This window comes from Pseudophryne corroboree, unplaced genomic scaffold (assembly GCF_028390025.1).
Source record: "Pseudophryne corroboree isolate aPseCor3 unplaced genomic scaffold, aPseCor3.hap2 scaffold_1484, whole genome shotgun sequence".
Taxonomy (NCBI): domain Eukaryota; kingdom Metazoa; phylum Chordata; class Amphibia; order Anura; family Myobatrachidae; genus Pseudophryne; species Pseudophryne corroboree.
Window position 1 is genome coordinate 70,291 of NW_026968114.1, and position 20,950 is coordinate 91,240.

At 45.1% G+C, this 20,950-nt stretch overlaps 1 protein-coding gene across 2 annotated transcripts; it reads left to right on the forward strand.

Moving 5' to 3' along the window:
* The first annotated feature begins 1,295 nt into the window (after window positions 1–1,295).
* Window positions 1,296–18,860, forward strand: LOC134998288 (zinc finger protein OZF-like). Of its 2 annotated transcripts, none has more exons than XM_063951347.1 (2): window positions 1,296–2,591; window positions 16,661–18,860. In XM_063951347.1, the coding sequence occupies exons 1-2, from the start codon at window positions 2,099–2,101 to the stop codon at window positions 17,824–17,826; spliced, it is 1,659 nt and encodes a 552-aa protein (XP_063807417.1). In that variant the 5' UTR covers window positions 1,296–2,098; the 3' UTR covers window positions 17,827–18,860. The 2 variants fall into 2 exon arrangements, with proteins under 2 accessions (XP_063807417.1, XP_063807418.1); XM_063951348.1 differs by having other exon boundaries at window positions 16,664–18,860.
* The last annotated feature ends 2,090 nt before the right edge of the window (window positions 18,861–20,950 follow it).

Sequence of the window (20,950 nt, forward strand, 5' to 3'; positions counted from 1 at the left end):
GTTCCTGCTGTAGTGTCCACTCTACGACACTTTGGACAAATTTGGAGAAAGGTTCATGCTAATCTTAAGCAGGTTTCTGTTCGGTACAAGTTCTTCGCAGATAAGAAACGGCAAGCCGCACCTCAATATAAAGTTGGGGACAGGGTATGGCTGTCCACACGGAATCTCCGGTTGAAGGTGCCCACCATGAAATTCGCTCCAAGGTTCATCGGTCCTTACCCTGTGCTACAAGTCTTAAATCCTGTGGTCTTTAAACTGGGTTTGCCTGCCCATCTTCGAATACCTAACGCCTTTCATGTTTCTCTACTCCGTCCCCTCATTCTGAATCGGTTCCACTCAGCACTCCCTAGGCCAACGTCCGTAGTGGCAGAAGCTGGAGCGGAGTTTGAAATCAAAACTATTCTTGACTCTCGTTATCTTCATAAAAAATTACAGTACTTGGTGGACTGGAAGGGTTATGGTCCTGAGGAGAGAAGTTGGATTGGGGCTACTGAAGTAACGGCTCCTCGTCTGATTCGGATCTTCCACTCCAGACATCCGACTAAGCCCGGGAAGTGTCCAGGGGCCACTCCTGGAGGAGGGGGTACTGTCATGAACCTCGGGCAGCGGCGACCGCGCTTGTCCCTGCGGGTGGCCTGGTCTGCCCGGCGCCTCTCTTCCCCTGACGGTCTCCGGCTTCAGCGGCGGGTCGGCGCTGCTCTCCGGCGGCTTCCCGGAAGCAAGGACGCCGCCATCACAAGCGAGGGCAAGGAGGCGGAGCAGGTCTGACGTCACCTGCCTGCTCCGCCAATCAGGCTAGGGCGGGGAATTTAAAATCAGATACCAGGCAGAGATCCGGTGCCTGAGTATCTTCGTTTCTCCTGCGGAAGCTGTGATTCCAGAGCTCCCTCGTCCCTGCAAGCATCCTGTGCTTCCAAGCATCCTGTGCCTCCAAGCATCCTGTGCCTCCAAGCATCCTGTGCCTCCAAGCATCCTGAGCCTCCAAGCATCCTGTGCCTCCAAGCATCCTGAGCCTCCAAGCACCTCCGTGCCTCCAATTATCTCCGTGCCTCCAATTACCTCCGTGCCTCCAATTATCTCCGTGCCTCCAATTATCTCCGTGCCTCCAATTATCTCCGTGCCTCCAATTATCTCCGTGCCTCCAAGCACCTCGTGCCTCCAAGCACCTCTGTGCCTCCAAGCACCTCTGTGCCTCCAAGCACCTCCGTGCCTCCAAGCACCTCCGTGCCTCCAGTTACCTCCAAGCACCTCGTGCCTCCAAGCACCTCATCCCTCCAAACACCTCGGTGTCTCCAAACACCTCCGTGACTCCAAACACCTCCGTGACTCCAAGCACCTCCGTGCCTCCAAGCACCTCCGTGCCTCCAAGCACCTCCGTGCCTCCAGTTACCTCCGTGTCTCCAAGCACCTCGTGCCTCCAAGCACCTCATCCCTCCGAACACCTCGGTGTCTCCAAACACCTCCGTGCCCCCAAGCACCTCCGTGCCTCCAAGCACCTCCGTGCCTCCAAGGGCCTCCCTGCACTCCCTGTACTCCCAGCACCTCAGTGCCTCCAATACCACAGTGTCTCCAATATCTCAGTACCCCAGCCTTCAGTATTTCTACAAGTCTTGTCTTACAGGAGACCTTCAAGAATTCCTCTGGGCCTCCCGCCTGCCGTCTTAGTCCTGCATGAGGAAGACCTACATCCGGCCATCTCTACTACGACCCAGTGGCGGTTCCTCTTCCCGGTCATCGGAAGAAGCCCCGAGTCCACAACACTCCCAAACCAGGTCAGTGATAGTGGGGATTTAGGGGAATGGCCTGTTGCATTCTGGGAGGCCGAAAGCTTTTGATTGTTGGTGCCAATCCGCTGACGCTACCTCATATCCAAATGTATATTCTGTGGATACTGTGGACTTAGGAGAAATAGAGTTATCAACGGTAAGTCTACCATAACTATTTTTCACCTCAGTTTAAACTGACTGTATGCAAATATCATTATAGTGGGGTTTTTTTTGTGTTTTAGGTAGAACATCTGTCTGATATTAAAACAGAAGACATAGAAGGAGAAGAAGTGACTGATATAAAGGAAGAAGATATAGAGGGAGTAAAAGAGATGTATGTGACTGATATAAAGGCAGAAGATATAGAGGGAGAAGAAGAGACGTATGTGACTGATATAAAGGCAGAAGATATAGAGGGAGAAGAAGAGACGTATGTGACTGATATAAAGGCAGAAGATACAGAGGGAGAAGAAGAGACGTATGTGACTGATATAAAGGCAGAAGATATAGAGGGAGAAGAAGAGACGTATGTGACTGATATGAAGGCAGAAGATACAGAGGGAGAAGAAGAGACGTATGTGACTGATATAAAGGCAGAAGATATAGAGGGAGAAGAAGAGACGTATGTGACTGATATAAAGGCAGAAGATATAGAAGGAGAAGAAGAGACGTATGTGACTTATATAAAGGCAGAAGATATAGAGAGAGAAAAAGAGACGTATGTGACTGATATAAAGGCAGAAGATATAGAGGGAGAAGAAGAGACGTATCTGAAGGGTGATCAGCAGTGTAAGGAGGAGGAGATCCCTACAGATATCAGCACAGGTGAGTAATAAACACTTATTACAGAAAAGAGTCACATATTCTCCTTGCTCAGTCACTACAACAATCTCTTATCCTACACCCTCCTCTGTCAGTACAGACTAATGAGGGAAATGTATCTGCCCAGTAGGGGAGTCAGGAGCCATCAGCCCCTATTATACTCCTGCTCTCCCCCTCACATCATGTCACTGTGTGTTACCAGCCCAGAGATCTGACCAATCTCCTCCCCACACTCTCTGGTGTATCTCATACATCAGGAGCCATCAGTCCCTATTATACTCCTGCTCTACCCTCACATCATGTCACCGTGTGTTACCAGCCCAGAGATCTGACCAGTCTCCTCCTCACACCCTCTGGTGTATCTCATACATGAGGAGCCATCAGCCCCTATTATACTCCTGTTCTCCCCCTCACATCATGTCACTGTGTGTTACCAGCCCAGAGATCTGACCAGTCTCCTCCCCACACGCTCTGGTGTATCTCATACATCAGGAGCCATCAGCCCCTATTATACTCCTGCTCTCCCCCTCACATCATGTCACTGTGTGTTACCAGCCCAGAGATCTGAACATTCTACTACCCACATGCTCTGGTGTATCCCATACATCAGGAGCCATCAGCCCCTATTATTCTCCTGCTGTCCCTCTCACATCATGTCACTGTGTGTTACCAGTCCAGAGATCTGACCAGTCTCCTCCCCACACTCTCTGGTGTATCTCATACATCAGGAGCCATCAGCCCCTATTATACTCCTGCTCTCCCCCCTCACATCATGTCACTGTGTGTCACCAGCCCAGAGATCTGAGCAGTCTCCTCCCTACACTCTCTGGTGTATCTCATACATCAGGAGCCATCAGCCCCTATTATACTCTTGCTCTCCCCCTCACATCATGTCACTGTGTGTTACCAGCCCAGAGATCTGACCAGTCTCCTCCCCACACTCTCTGGTGTATCTCATACATCAGGAGACATCAGCCCCTATTATACTCCTGCTCTCACCCTCACATCATGTCACTGTGTGTTACCAGCCCAGATATCTGACCAGTCTCCTCCCCACACTCTCTGGTGTATCTCATACATCAGGAGACATCAGCCCCTATTATACTCCTGCTCTCACCCTCACATCATGTCACTGTGTGTTACCAGCCCAGAGATCTGACCAGTCTCCTCCCCACACTCTCTGGTGTATCTCATACATCAGGAGACATCAGCCCCTATTATACTCCTGCTCCCCCCTCACATCATGTCACTGTATGTTACTAGCCCAGAGATCTGACCAGTCTCCTCCCCACACTCTCTGGTGTATCTCATACATCAGGAGCCTTCAGCCCCTATTATACTCCTGCTCTCCCCCTCACATCATGTCACTGTGTGTTACCAGCCCAGAGATCTGACCAGTCTTCTCCCCACACTCTCTGGTGTATCTCATACTTCACAAGCCATCGGCCCCTATTATACTCCTGCTCGCCCCTCACATCATGTCACTGTGTGTCACCAGCAGGCATACTGTGTGCTAGCAGGACCTCTACCTATGGTATTACATGCAAGGTATTTCCTGAGAGTATCACTATTAGCACACGCCGGTCTATATATAAACTCCTTTTCTCCTGCAAGGTTCACAGTAGTATCCACAGGATATACATTGGGATATGAGGTAACGTCAGCATATTGGCACCAATGATCAAAAGCTTTCCGCCTCCCAGAATGCAACGGGCCAGTCCCCTATATCCCTGCCTTCTGGCTTAGGCAATTCAGTTTTTTCGTTGGTGTAGCAGGAGTCGGACCACGATCTTTGGGCTGCTGATTTTGGCAGCCCTAAGCTTGTTATTTCATTTATTTTTATAGTCTTACGTTTTTTGAGCGAGTATTCTAAAAAGCGTCTTACACGCACCTTAGAAAGAGTTACTCCAACAACTCCCTGCCGGGTCGCAACAACGCTAACCTACGTGTACAGTGCTGTTTCGGTGGGCGTCTGTGTTGAATGTACTAGCAAGTCCAGCTGACGTTAACAGGCTGTGGCCGGAGCACGGGGAGAAGGTAAGGAGTCAGTTCCGCATAGCGTGGGGGGGCGGGAGACTACCGAACAGTTGCTGACTCGGCTGCCACCTCGGGTACACCAGTGCTAGGTTCCAGGGAACATAGACTCCAGGGATTAGTGTGAGGCCTGGGTCCCTGGGGTTGAAGTCAGCAGTGGGGAGTAAGACGCTCCCCTGGTCACCCCTCCCCCGGTTCATGACCAGTTTCCTCTGAGTTTCCTGCCATGAACTGATTTGCTGCTTCCGTCTGAGATGCTGTGTTTCTAAAGGACCCAATCGCAGCATAGGCGTCTGTGTGACTGGTGCATTGGTCTTCACTTGGGCGTCTATGTTCACTGTTGTGTGCACTTGGCGTTTGTGTACACTATTTGCATCTGGATCCACTCAGCGTTCACTAATGTATTGGGTACGAGTAGTTGGATAAGTGCCTGATTGCATGTCACTTTAGCAAGCTATTAATTGATTTCAGTCACAAATTGTGTAGTTAACGCCATACAGGTGTGTGATTTGTTTATCATGTCTAAGAGCAGCAAGTGTGAGGAGGATACACTCTCCACAGCAGCACCAACACTGATTTCATGTTTGTCCTGCAAAGCTGGGTTAACCTCTCAGGATCTGGTTCAGAATGGATTATGTGCAAATTGTTTTAGCTTTCACCAAAGCCTCCTGAATAATCCTAGGCAGGCACACGTTCATATGGAACCCCCACGGGCTACGTTTGCACAGACATTATTTGGTGTAGCTGAGTGCATAATGCCAGCACCTATACCAATGATAGGTTACCCTGTTAACCCTTACATGCAACATTCCCCCTGGGTTTTATCACATCCAGTCCAGGAATCTGCAGCCTTTCAACTAAAACGTACTGAAAGGCCTGTGGAAGGTAACATGAAACTACATCTTCACAGTCTACACATGTTTCAGATGGGGACACTTCGGAGGATGAGGATTCCTCGCATTCTGGGTCTGCATACAGAGACGAGGATGAAGGTCCCAGCTCAGTGGTTATACCTGAGCTAATTAGTGCTGTGAAAGCCATTCTATCCTTATAGGAGGCAGCAGAGCCCTTTGTTAAAATCCAATGCTCCTGTGTTTAAACATCCCAAAACAGTCAGAACTGAATTTCCGGGGTTAGAACAGCTGACGGAGATTATGCAAGAGGCTTTGGTCACACCCAGTAAGAAGTTTAGAATTTCATGGAAATGGAATTCCCATTATCCTCTTCCAGCTTGGGACTGTTTAAAAAGGGAGTGGCTCCCAAAGTAGATACACATGTCATTCGATTGGTTCGAAAATCTAGATTACCTCTGCCTTCAACATCATTATATGATTGTTACGGATAGAAAAATAGATGGTTTTTTAAAAACAATTTTCTCATTGTCTGGGGTAATTGTAAGACCAGCCATAGCTTCAGCCTGGATGGCAAAAGCAGTGGCGGCCTCGGCTGATGCATTGGAGGACGATGTCTCATTGGCATCTAGAGAGCAAAAATCCCATATTGCACATATTAAACAGGCGGCTATGTTTATGGAAGAAGCAGCCTTGGACATGGGTACTATTTTCTCTCAAGCATCAGCCTCAGCAGTAGCAGCTCGCAGAGCGGTCTGGCTACGTACATGGAAGGCTGACTCAGAGTCCAAGGAGGTTCTAGAGTCTTTTGCCTATTACTGGAGATATTCTTTTTGGTAAAGAATTAAACAGTATTTTGGAGTCAGAGGCAGACTCCAAGAAAGTGAAGTTTCCTTCAACCCACAAATCCAAACCTAGGTTTCCAGCTTTTCGGCCCTTTCGGACCCAGGGAAAAGCAAAAGGGAAGGGTTATGGCAAACAGTCCCAATCTGACAAGTCTGGTAAGACTAAAAAGCAATTAGCAGAGGGCCTGCTTCCAAGCCAGAAGATAAGCCATCAGCTTGATGGTGTGGTCCTCCACCTGGGGGACTCCAGGGGGGTGGGAGGCAGACTTCATCATTTTGCACAGATCTGGCAGCAGTCCACCACAGATGCCTGGGTGCAAGAAGCGTTATCTCATGGTTATGCGTTTGCCTGCAAGAAACACCTTCTACAAAGGTTCTTTTGTACCAGCCCGTCTTCCGTAGAAACGAAGGCCAGGGCCTTACAAGAGGCAGTTCAGAAGTTGCTTCAATCTGGGATGATAATTCCAATTCCCTGTGCGCGCGCAACAAGGACAAGGTTTCTATTCCAACATGTTTCTGGTTCAGAAGCCAAGTGGGTCATTCCGGACCATACTCAATCTCAAGGTGCTGAACAAGTACATTTGGGTGCCTCTGTTTCATATGGAGACTTACCTTCCATTATTTTGGCCATGGAGCCGGAGGATTTTATGGTATCCCTTGATATCCAGGATGATTACCTGCATGTTCCTATAGCACTGTCCAATCAGTGCTATCTCAGGTTTACTATCCTCCAGCAACACTTTCAGTTTCAGGCCCTACCATTTGGACTGGCTACAGCTCCCAGAGTGTTCACCAAAATTATGATGGTAATGGCGGCTTATCTCCGTCGACAAGGGATAAGGAGTTTTCCATACCTCTACGACCTATTAATCCTGGTGCAGTTCAGGAATTGCTTCAGTGTCACAGTTGACTCATAAATTGGGCAAAGTTGTCCCTGGTTCCAACGTATGACTCACTTGGGGGCTGTATTGAATTCAGGTCTTCAGAGAGTGTTTTTACCTCTGAACAAAATGACCACAATACAGTCAAAGATTCTGGAGCTGCTACAGAGTCAAAGGGTATCCATTCACGCAGCTATGAGTGTGATGGGATCAATGGTGTCGACATTCGACATGGTGGAGTATGCTAAATTCCAAGTGGAATGGGTTATATCAGACAATAAAAACTCAGACTATGGTCCTTCCTCTGTAAGTACGGAGGTCATTAGCCTGGTGGCTACAGACATCCCATCTGGACAAAGGAAGACCCTTTAGGATCTCAGATTGGGAGGTTCTGACAACGGATGCCAGTCTTCAGGGCTGGGGAGCAGTGTCAGAAAAATGTTGCTTTCAGGGGCAGTGGACCAAGGAAGAAAGTTGCCTGCTAATAAATATATTGGAACTTCGGGCCATATATATGGCACTCATTCAGGCAAAGGACTTTCTTCGGGGGAAACCAGTTCAAATTCGCTCGGATAATGCAATGGCAGTAGCGTACCTCAATCATCAGAAACTCGCAGCCAAAAGGCAATGAAGGAGGTGAGCCACACGTTACGGTGGCACTAGGAAGCGGATTTTCTCAGTCGACATGCCATTCATGCAAACGAATGGGCTTTACACCCCAAGGTCTTCCAGACTCTGGTAGACAAGTTGGGGTTGCCGGAGATGGATCTCATGGCGTCCCGTCATAACAACAAAGTTCCCGAATACGGGTCAAGGACAAAGGATCCCAAAGCGACCTTCGTGGATTCCCTGTCATCAAGATGGGACTTTCGTCTGGACTATGTTTTCACTGATCGCCCTGTTGCCCAGGGTGATGCGAAAGGTAAAACAGGGAAAGGGCACCGTGATGCTAATAGCTCTGGATTTACCCAGAAGACATTGCTACACAGATCTACAGAGGCTGTCAGTGGATACTCCGTTTCTACTCCCTCAACGTGTAGATCTGCTGTCTCAGGGTCCTTGTTATTACAAGCACCTGGATTGGCTGTCTTTGACGGCGTGGCTCTTGAGACTTCCATCCTGAAAGCAAAAGGATTTTCACAACAGGTAATTCAAACAATGCTTAGAGCAAAGAAACCTTCCTCAGCTTGCATTTATCATCGAATATGGCATGCTTATATTCAATGGTGCAGTGACCGGAAATTTGACCCTAGGTCTTTCAGAGTTCCCAGAGTCCTAGCATTCCTTCAGGCAGGAATGGATAAAGGTCTACAGGTGGCTTCCTTGAGAGTTCAGGAGTCAGCATTGACTGTATGGTTTCAAAAGAAAATTGCTGACCTGCAGGATGTTTGCACTTTTTTCCAAGGAATGCTTCACATCCAACCTCCATTTGTTCCTCCTACAGCGCCTTGGGATCTAGGTATAGTCCTAAAGGGGCTTCAAATTGCTCCATTTGAACCACTGACGTAAGTGGATCTTAAATGGTTGACAGCTAAGATTCTCTTTCTACTCTGCTATTGCCTCAGCTAGAAGAGTTTTAGATTTCGGGGCATTGTTATGTCGCCCTCTTTTTGATATTTCACCCAGACAGAGCTGTTCTCAGAACCAAATCTGGTTATCTTCCTAAGGTGGTGTCTAAATTCCACCTTAACGAAGAAATTGTAGTCCCGGCCTTCCAAGGGCCAGATCTTTCTGCGGGAGATGCATCTTTGGACGTAGTCCGGGCTTTAAGGATCTAAGTGGATCGTACCAGTGCCATCAGAAATACAGACACTCTCTTAATTTTCTACGGATTTCACGAGAGGATTGGCTGCTGACAAGCAAACACTGGCGAGGTGGCTTCGGATGACGATTCAGACGCATATTCTCAAGCTGATATCCCTAATCCAGCTAGTGTCTCTGCTCACTCTACTCGTAAGGTAGGTCTGTCATGGGCAGCACAACGTGGTGCTTCAGCAGAACAGATATGTAAGGCAGCCACATGGTCTTCCATTAACACATTCATTAGACATTATGCCTTTGATACCTTTGCCTCTCAGGATGCTGCATTTGGGCAAAGGATTCTCCTTTCCAATCTGGAGCGTCCCCTCCACTAAATTGCTTTGGGACATCCCAATGTATATTCTGTGGATACTACTGTGGACCCTACAGGAGAATTATGTAGTTATGGTAGACTTACTGTCGATAACTCTATTTCTCCTTGGTCCACTGTATCCACAGGGATCCCACCCTGACACACCTGATTTGAGGATCCTTACACTTACTAACCTCTTCCTTCTTGTACGAAAGGGTGTGCATGTGTGTTCTTCTCGCCTGATTAGGGCTCTCTATGATGCTCCTGCCTTGAGCTTTGGAAAACAACTGAATTTGCTGAGCCAGGAGGCGGGGATATAGAGGACTGGCCCGTTGCATTCTGGGAGGCCAAAAGCTTTTGATCATTGGTGCCAATCCGCTGACCTCATATCCCAATGCATATCATGTGGATACTGTGGATTTAGGAGAAATAGCGTTATCGACAGTAAGTCTACCATAACTACATATATTTCTGGCATGGTGCAGTTGCTTGCTAGGGCACAGGCTCAGGGTTCCTCATGCCACGTGACACAATGCATAGGAAATATCTGGCGCAGCCCCTGTCATGTATCCACATGCTCCTGTAACAGCCGGCCTCAGGGAATTGGCTTGTGAGCGGCTCCTATTACTGAGTTGGCAGCATCTGAGTCTTGCTACCGTCGCCTTAGGTATATAATACATTTATAGAGCTTGTGTATGGGAACCAGCATTCAGAATCCTGCACATTCCCTGCTGATTACCTGTCCCCTGGCACTTGGATGACGGCCTTCTGATCCATGGCCTTAAGGACACACCAATGGTTCCTAATGGAAGTATCTTCAGGAGCGTTCACGTCTAAGTAGTAGGACAGGGCCTCTTGCAAAAATTCTAGTGCCTTCAGCATCTATTAATATATAATCCTGCAATCTCCAAGGTGGTAAAGGAGGAGTAGCGGGAAAAGGCGACCAGGACCCTATCAGAGGGGTGTGATCAGACCATGAAATTACTGTCGGTAGAAAAATTCAAGTCACCAGGTTCTGGGATACAATATGATAAATATGGAGACTGACACAGGACATATTATAAAGGATAAGCATTTATTTCTCTAAGTTACAACAATGAGAACCTGCAAATAACAAGTTATACTCAGTTACAGTAATAGCAAGATCAAATTAGAATACTCTGCTCTAATCTCAGATGTTTCATGATCTGTCCCAGATGATGGTCATCAATTACGTAGTTTAAACAATATAGTTCAGTCGCCCCCAGGGTCCCCCTTTAATAACATCATTTATCTTATCCTGGACAACTGTCCCCTTTCACCTACTTATGAATACAATATTCCAAACATCTTACTAGACAGTTTCCATCTGAGATACTGATAATAGGAAGATATATTTATTATAATCAGCCAGCCTAAAAGCTGTGTATATTCTTCCCACTAATCCTAATAAAATGAACATATATAGAGCAGTGAGGACATACATAAACAAAATGGAGTTACACATGGACAAAATGGCATCTAAAAAGTAGTAAGTAATTGTGAGGATACGGATTCTCAGATCACTCAGGTAAACAGTTTAGTAAAGTGGCAAATGCCCTTTATTGTAAATATATACACACAGTACACTAAAACAGTAACTATCACATGCCAGGATGGTATCTCACTAGGTCCCCACAATAGTATAGGATTACAGATGTATGCGGGAGTATCTATATAGCAGAGCCACCAAGTCTGCACTCCCAGGAAAAGCTTGTCATCCAGTGTCCACAATGCGTCCAGACAATCCTCACTCAGCACACTGGCAGCCTCGTCCTCAGTGCACGTCCAGTAGCCCTTTTGAAACAAGAGGATAACAACCATGCTTCTAGGCCTCAGCACACTGGAAGCGCTATCCTACCAGTAGCTTTCAGAAGCAATACACCTCATTCCTTTCAAGAACTCCACACTCTCTGACCTTCTGGCCAGATCTCACCTCAGAAGAGCCCACTCCTCTTGCCTCCCCTGTCTTTTCATCACACAAGCTGGTCAGTCAGGAGGTCACAGAGGACTGGAGACGAGGTATCTGGGCTCCTGTACGCAATGGGGTGTATAGGATCAGATTACCTGCAGCTCCATACAGAAACTGTTTACTACTGAACCTACTCCTAATCACATCTGATTGTATAGCTAGGGAACTTACATTACAATGAACTGATGTAACTATGTTACTAACACTCTGGCATACAATCACACACATTGCACACAGTATAACCAAATAACCTGCATATTCCTAATATAACAGATAAAACATAACTGTACAATATAATAACACAATACAATACAATATTGCCTAGCATATGACTAATAACATAATGGCAATTAGTGGAGTCCATGGCTAGGACCAGGGCTAGGAAAGTAACCGCATGTATTTCACCACTGTGCGACACGATGCGCCGGCTGTGTCGTCACACTATCACCCGATATTGAAATATATCAAAGTAAGGAATCAATTGTAATGACCTAGAAGAAGGTCTATTCTCTAATATGACCTGTGTACAGCAGAGTAATAAGTGTAATCACGCACACCTGGATGTCTAATTCTCCAAGTATTATAGAGGTCATATTCAGCTAATAAAGGGAGCATGAGGAAGCTACGGAACGGGCGGCATTACTGGTCTGTTCATCAGTGGTGGAGGATCTATCAAGATGAGGGTCTGGAGAAGAGTAACATCTCCCATAAGGAGAAGTGCAATTTCTTGTAGCTTTTGAAAAACAATATATAAGAAATTGGGGCTGTCTGGCATTAGCGGCATAGAGAGAAGTGAGGGGGACATATTTATAATGAATTTTCCCAACTAGAATCCAATATCTACCATTGCAATCCACCCACTTGCTTTCCAGGTGAAAGGGGCAGGATCTTATTAGAAAGGATGGCTGCACCACAGGAGATATAGCATGTTGGGTAGTTATTGGTAAACTGTGGGGGAGAGTGCAATGGAACATGTGATTCCTGAATGGCTACCACCGCCGCCTTCTGGTCAGCAAAATATTTTATTGCAAGACGTCTCTTATGAGGAGAATTAAGACCTTTTACATTAAGACTTAAAAACGTCACCGTGATAGAGATCAGATCATGGTATGAAACATCTAAGATCATCTGTGTAAAGTCCAATAGAGTCTGTAGGGCGTGTGCATACTTCAAACTATCAAATAACAGAAAAAATAAAATAGGGAACAAAAACGGGCGACAAACAGAAATAGCGTCCATTAAGGAGCTAGAGATTCCGTCACTAGGGTACCGTGACAGAAAGGCAGAAAAAGGTGGTGGTCGGGTCTAAAAGGGAAACCCACCGACTACCCCAAGTAGCCATACGAGAGTGCAAAATCTAATCATCATAGTAACAATTGTACAAAGAAATATCAAATCTCAATGTAACCAATATATCCAAAGGAGGTAAAGTCCAAGAACCTGGCCTGATATCCAATGTAGGTTCTACCAAAACAGTTATAAGGGCAACAGGATGTTACATGAATCAGTCATGCTTTGCCTGAACACCCAAACATTCTAGAAAGGTATAACGAAACGTAAGAGTGGAAAGAATATCAGACCATATACTATATAGTAATTAAATAGCACAGGAAATAAAGAGAAACAAACACGTTTTAAACCCATAATAAGAATAAATAAATCTGGCCCAAAAATAGATCCATGCCCAGTAACTTAGTCCCAGTTGGCACATGTTACAGTAGGAAACAAACTCTGAGTCTCTCTAACAGTCTTACAACTTAGCATATTACTTCAAGACGGAAGACAACTCCGGGATTGGTTTAGGTAAAGTGTTATGAAGGGCTGTCAACAAAATAATCCCACTTTTTCAGAATAGCAGGGTCATCCTTGGGTGAAGGTATCACTGTGAAGGCGCCATTTCGCATCACAATAATCTTAGTAGGAAAGCCCCATTTGTATTGCACATTTCCCTAGTTGGAATAGACGTCTTTTGACCAGCGAAGGAAACAAGGGGGAAATATTCCCCTGCGCTGGAAGTGTAGATGCTGCAAATATGTATATGCTCCGGAGTTATCAACCGGAAAATGAACAATAATACAATACAAGAAATTATATACAAAATGCGCTTCAACACTGGATAGATAAAAAAGAAATATCTCAGACCAATTTGTTCCCAAACGGTCGTAGCGTCTCTGTAAGATTTCTTCCGGAGTTTTCTCCAACGTGATAGTGCATAAATGGAGAAAAACAAAATGGAAAAATATCCAATATGTAGTAAGTTCGTTATGAGATAATGAGAGTCATATAGAGGGACTATGGGTCTTCGGTGGTCCCCTAAACGCAATATATGACACAGAGGAAAAGGGACCCATATATATATTTTGCCTTTATACCCATTATTTCACCAATATAGAGAATCACTACACATTGATTTCTTCTTTTTTTGTGGTCTTACCCATGTTCCACAACTTGGAGAAATAGTTTGACCAACCGATTACCATTCGGAGCGAAGCTTTCTATGAAAACCCTAAAGATACCTTTATAGGAGTATGCACATGTATATTGAAGTAAGCAAGAAAGTGAGCATCCCTCGTTTATGATTGACACATCTTTCGGGTGACCCTTGAATATTTCCAAAAAGACACCAAGGAGGGGAGACTTTATATCCCATAGTCCCTCTATATGACTCTCATTATCTCATAACGAACTTACTACATATTGGATATTTTTCCATTTTGTTTTTCTCCATTTATGCACTATCACGTTGGAGAAAACTCCGGAAGAAATCTTACAGAGACGCTACGACCGTTTGGGAACAAATTGGTCTGAGATATTTCTTTTTTATCTATCCAGTGTTGAAGCGCATTTTGTATATAATTTCTTGTATTGTCTTTTGACCAGCGTCACAGAAGAAATATCTGGAAATATCTGTAGATTATCCAGACACTCGGCTGTGGATGAGGAAGACAAAGCAGACTGTAGAATGTGTTCTTTAATATGAAAAAAGTGGACCTTGAGCAGAGTGTCCCTCGGTGCTTGGATAGGGGCATGTTTGGACTTTGGGAGTCTATGGATCCTATCAATAAGAAGGTCCACCGCAGAAGCCTTCAGTGGAAGCTTCTGAATAGAGGACCATGGCATAATCATAAAGCTCAGAATTTGTAAAAGAATCCGGAACGCCCATTATTCTGATATTATTTCTCTGAGACCTGTCTTCTAAATCAATGACTTTATCACGAATAGAGACCATGTCTTCCTGAAGGGTGTCATGTGCTGAAATCAGATCTTTGTGAGACGCAACAATATCTTTCTTCTTAGTCTGTACGAGTGCCAATCTCACTGATACCGGACCTCAAAGCTTGAATATTAGAGTTAAGTTCTGAGGTTATTTCAGTCCTTAAATGTAGATACCATAGAATGTATAGAGCGTAGAGTAACAGAACTATCTAGAGTGCATCTGACAAGAAGAAGCAGATTATGTTGTAGCGGTTTTTAGAAGGACCACCTGAATTCGAGGGACCAAAGAGATGGACAGGTGGGGCTGATGTACCTTTTAACCTTTTTTGGAGGCATGGTAAGCCGGCTACAAAGAGACTGACCTCTCAGAGATAGGAAAATACAAACGATCTATAAATAAAAGGAGCAGTAGTACGCTGTCAGGAGGTTACATCAAGATGACTAAGTTCAAAATGACATTCTTAGTCGGGGTGACGGGGGTATCCGAGCTAAAATTTCAAGTAAACATGATGTAATGCAACTCGAATAACACAGTAATGACCGAGAAATTCCACTAGAGGTCAGCGTGATCATAGACGTGAAGTACTCAGCACAGAGAGAAACAAATGGCAAAATATATTCAGGGGATAAATCCACAAAATAATATACTGTGAGGTTGTAATCAGAGTGTAATGAGCTGTACTCAGACGATACTTGATACTGGGCTCTGCATGTAGACTGAGAGGAAGTAGATTATAGTGGTACCATATAAATAGAAGGTAATTTCACCTCCAGGCAAATGCCTCAATTTAGTATAGTAACCCCGGTCCAGCCGTCAGGACAATTATTTAGCAGCTTATATCAATTTTGCACCTTATTGAAGGGAAAGTATGCGATGGCCGGGCACCAGGATCCAAAATGGCAGCCATATCACTTCCCAATATCACTGCCGGGCTCCGGTGACTGTGGGCAGCCCGTTCTGTCCCCAGCAGTAGTGAGCGGGAGAGCAAGTGCTCCCACCTGAGGCAAAAGCGACTCCAAGTCAGGTGGCCAGAGCATGTGGGAAAGACTGGGCACACTTTGCTCCAAAATTTAGCCTGTGGCTTCAGTGGCGTCGCTAGGCTGCGGCAGTGAACAGTGCCCGGAGTGAGCAGAGTGTGCGGGTTTAGGGCAGGAGGAGTGAAGGACTTAATAGATTGGGTCTTGGTCCCAGCAGCGGCTGAGAGCTATCAGGTAGATAAGAAGCCACTTAGTGAGAACTCCAGAAAGTACGTCTGAATGGACTCAGGCCACGCCACTTTTATTTATTTTAAATACTAACGGGTGACAGGTGTGGTACATTCCTGCAAAGGTAGATATAATCTTTTTCTCATCAGACTCTGCTGTCTTCCCTGCACTCTCACTCAGATGTTCACTGCTGCCAGTAGCACATGTATGAGAAGCAGAAGTATGGCGGCAGCAGTATAGATTCTGATATGTAATCCTCTGTATCATACTTACCGTACACACATCATCCTTATTGCTATTGAGAGAATAAAGGTAAGACACTGATGATGGGGGGGGGGGTGTAAAAGTAGATTATAACCTAGCAGATGATGATGATTGCAGGGTATTATGTGGTGTATTGCATGTAAGATACTGTACCTTGTTCCACACACCTACTCTGCTGTAGCAATATACCTTATATAAGGGTGAGTAACACATGTACAGGCTTACCAGCGTATGAGCACACACATAAAGGAATGCTACCTTACCAATGCTTCCAGGAGTAACGTTAGGAGACATTTCTCTGATCCATCAGCTCATATGACTGATGTTATTATTCATCTAGAATCTCCAATTCATACGATATGTTCCCCATCCATTGTTTTACATTGGTGCTGACATAGGACTTGGCGAGTGACTACATCTCCATTTATACTTCATGGTTAGTTACCAGTACAAGAGAGAGAGATATCTAAGTCTTATTATAATATTACATTTGTTATTGTGAGTGTTCTCAGGAGGGTGGACACAATATTATAAAGCCTTCATTAAAAGTTATGTTTTATTATACACACACATTTACAATTAAGTGTCCCAGAGAGTCGTCTTCTCCTATTGTTTACAAGATTAATATTGTTACAGAAAATGTCACATTTCCATAATGTATTTTATTTCCAGCAGATGGACACACAAGCAGGAATATCTCAGAAGGACATCTAATGTTATCACCGGATTGTGAAATAAGAGAAAATGACAGTAGACAGGATTCTCCAGGAGATAACCCCATTACCCCAATTATACATCCAGCTCTATCAGCTGATCCCTGTGATCCTGGGGAATGTTCTCCTGATCACTCTGATATTGGAGCATCTGTTACAGCTCTGACAGTAGATACAGTGTTTCCATGTTCTATAGATGCCAAATGTTTTACACAGAACACAAAGCGTATTACCCATCAGTCAGCTAAGGCAGCTGAGATGCCATTTCGATGTTCTGAGTGTGGAAAATGTTTTACATGCAAATCAGCTCTTGTTACACATCAGAGAAGACACACAGGTGAGAGGCCATTTCCATGCTCTGAGTGTGGGAAATGTTTTACCTGGAAATCACAACTTGTTACACATCAGCGAAGTCACACAGGTGGGAAGTCATTTCCATGTTCTGAGTGTGGGAAATGTTTTATCCGGAAATCACAACTTGTTGCACATCAGCGAAGTCACACAGGTGAGAGGCTATTTCTATGTTCTGAGTGTGGAAAATATTTTACCTGGAATTCACAACTTGTTACACATCAGCGAAGTCACACAGGTGAAAAGTCATTTCCATGTTCTGAGTGTGGGAAATGTTTTGCACACAAATCAGATCTTATTAGACATAACATAAGTCACACAGGTGAGAAGCCATTTTCTTGCTCTGAATGCGGGAATTGTTTTATCCGGAAATCCCAACTTGTTACACATCAGAGAAGGCACACAGGTGAGAGGCCATTTTCTTGCACTGAATGTGGGAAATGTTATACACAGAAAACACAACTTGTTACACATCAGCGAAGTCATACAGGTCAGATGCTATTTCCATGTTCTGAGTGTGAGAAATGTTTTGCACACAAATCAGTTCTTGTTAAACATCAGAGAAGTCACACAGGTGAGAAGCCATTTTCATGTTCTGAGTGTGGGAAATGTTTTGCACACAAATCAGCTCTTGTTTTACATCACAGAAGTCACACAGGTGAGAAACCATTTTCTTGCTCTGAGTGTGGGAAATGTTTTACACAAAAATCACATCTTGTTAGACATCAGCGAACTCACAAAGGTGAGAGGCCATTTCTATGCTCTGAAAAATAAATCAGCTCTTGTTGCACACAATAGACATCACTCAGGTGAGGAACCATTTTAATCCTCTGGAGTATACTAATCATTGCCATGCGTTGTTCTTAAAGGTTCTTATCCTATCTCCTATGCTTTTTGCAATATACATGCTACCACTGGGTATAATAATCAGACGTCATGTCCTCATCTACCACTGCTATACAAATTACCTGTCTTTTGCTCAGGGTACTGAGAACCCAGTACCAATCCTAAATGGTTGTCTAGCTGAGCTCCAGGTATGGGTGATGCCAGTTGGCTGTGACTCAGTCCTGGCGAAACAGATCCATATGGTAGAAGCTCACCAACAAAGGACAGGGCTACAGCTCAGTTTTGTTACCAACCAGACATACGCTTGTGGGTTCAGAGTTACAAAATGCTGATCATGTGCGGAATCTTGGTGTCCTGGATGGTGGAGTGACACTTAGACATCAGGTATCAGCCACAATCAGATCTTCATCTGAGGAACATAGCCAGACTCCAGCACTTATTTCCCTCAGAAGATCTACCTACAGTCATACATGTACTTGTATCATCACGCATAGACTACTGCAATGTCCTCTACCTGGGTCTCCCAGCAAAAGAATTACACCGCTTGTAGCTTGTACAGAATGCAGCAGCCAGGCTGTTACCTAAGCCACATAACACCCATTCTCTGCTCCCTTCACCGGCTGCCTGGAAGATGGTGACTCTATTACATAATCTTACTGACTCTCCCAGCCCTACATGACCAGGGTCCATGTACCAGAAGCAGCTTCTGCCTCCTTACTACCCTGGTTACTTCCATCTGTTGATGAAGGACTGTTAGTAGTACCATAAATCCCCAACTAGTGATTGGATGTTGGGTGACAGGTGGGTGGCAGTAGTGGGGGAGAGATGGTGGGTGGCAGTGGAGGGGAGACAGGGCGGGTGGTAATAATGGAGGGAGATGGAGCAAGTGGCAGTAGTGGAGGGAGACAGGGCAGTGGCTGTAATGGAGGGTGACGGGGCAAGTGGCAGTAATGGAGGCAGATGGTGTGGGTGGCAGTAGTGGGGGAGACAAGGTGGGTGGCATTAGTGGGGGGAGACATGGTGGATGACAGTAGTGGGAGGAGACAGGGTGGGTGGCAGTAGTGGGGGAGATGGTGGATGGCAGTAGGGGGGAGACAAGGTGGGTGGCAGTAGTGGGGGAGACATGGTGGATGACAGTAGTGGGAGGAGACAGGGTGGGTGGCAGTAGTGGGGGAGATGGTGGATGGCAGTAGGGGGGAGACAAGGTGGGTGGCAGTAGTGGGAGGAGACAGGGTGGGTGGCAGTAGTGAGGGGAGACAGGGCGGGTGGCAGTAGTGAGGGGAGACAGGGCAGATGGCAGTAGTGGGGGGAGACAGGGCGGTGGCAGTACAGGGAGACAGGGCGGGTGGCAGTAGTGGGAGGAGACAGGGCGGATGGTCACAGTGCAGTACCAGGGGCTGCTAGAGGCAGTAAAGGTGAATGGGTCCCGCACAGAACCAGTTGATAATTAGACTTAATGATGATTATGCTTCCTTATTTCTAATTAATCCCTTGTATGTGTTGCTGTTATTTGCTGTGTCAGCCTTTATGTGTGTTCTGTGTAATAATCCTGAAAGTAGTGCTGCTACCGATCTCATATCATTTGTAGTAACTTGGAAAAGATGAGATATGAGGTGCACTCTGGAAGCTTATAGGGGGTTAATCAGAGATGAATGCAGATGTGACATCACGCAGCCCCCCGGAAAATGGTCCCGGCCCACCTGCTTTCGCCCCTCAGGGATGTGACCGCAATGTGTGTGTCCGCGCGGCCACTGCGCATGTGCATTTTGCCACCACCAGAAAATGCTGAGTAAAGTATTTTTTAAGTTTAAAATATAGATAGACAAAAAAGACAAAAATATGTGAATTAAAAATATGAAATCAAGAAGTTTAAAATCAAAAGATTTCCGGTGTGATTTTGGCTGTGTCCGATTTTGACAACTCAGTTGAATAGTGGAATGATATTACGGGAGGGAAGGGGGTGGTCTCTTTCTATGTAAAGAAAGTTTTATTTGTTGGTTTTAAATAAATGATGTCTGTTCAAATGTTGTTTTTTTACTTGTAGGTGAATTAGGGTTGTTGTATTTGAAAAAAATAAACTTACCTGACCCTTGCCTGGAAATGTCCATGCATGAAGGTATGGGAGATACCTGCTGCAGTCCCTTCTACTTACATTTGGGAGGTCCGGTTGTTTTGAGGGAATTAGTAGCAAATAGTAAATGATACATTGGCTCCATAAATTCTCTCTGACCCTCTGATTCTTACAAACATATGTTACACAAAATGACATTTACGTTAACAACCATTAATTAAACAAGAAAAACACTTTTTTTTTTTTTCAAAAAAACTTTATATATATAAAAAATAGAAGAAAATCCCCAATTCTGGTCTGGACTCATTGACTCTATCAGGAGAACAAGAGCCTTTATAGCAAGGACTATGCCAACAGTAACCAGTAGAGGAATCAGGCGTATCCCACAGAATATCAGCGCTGCCACCATACATCGGGGAGAGAAGATAAAGTGCAGATTTCTGAACAGTGCTTTTAGAAGGAACACAAGAAGTGTATAGATCACAATGATCAGAAGTCCAGGACAATGAGGTCAAGAAACCAACGCTGTGGTACTAATGACATATTTACATATTCATCACAGATAACGAAATACATACTAACACGTTCAGCAAACCAGTGGACGTCCAAAGCTTCATACTAACCTCCAGCTGCCACCACCCAAACTGGTTGTACAGTATCCCAGTAGGCCAATTCAAAAGACTCAGGAGGAACTGCTCCCGAGTCAGCGATTATGAGACACAAGGACAAGAACTAAGTTTAACATTTAGAGAGAAACAGTACGATACAGAAAAGGTACAGACAGCATATACCATGGTTAAGGGAAATGATAGGCCTCCCCTCCTACAATACAAAAAGAGATCAGAACAGAAAACAAAGAAGAGATCCCTTTCATAACACAATACACAAAACAAGCAAATCAGATTAAAAAGATAAACACTGGCCGATACTTCAAGATGACACACTAGCAGATATCATACCTCCAAAACCAAAAGTAGTGTT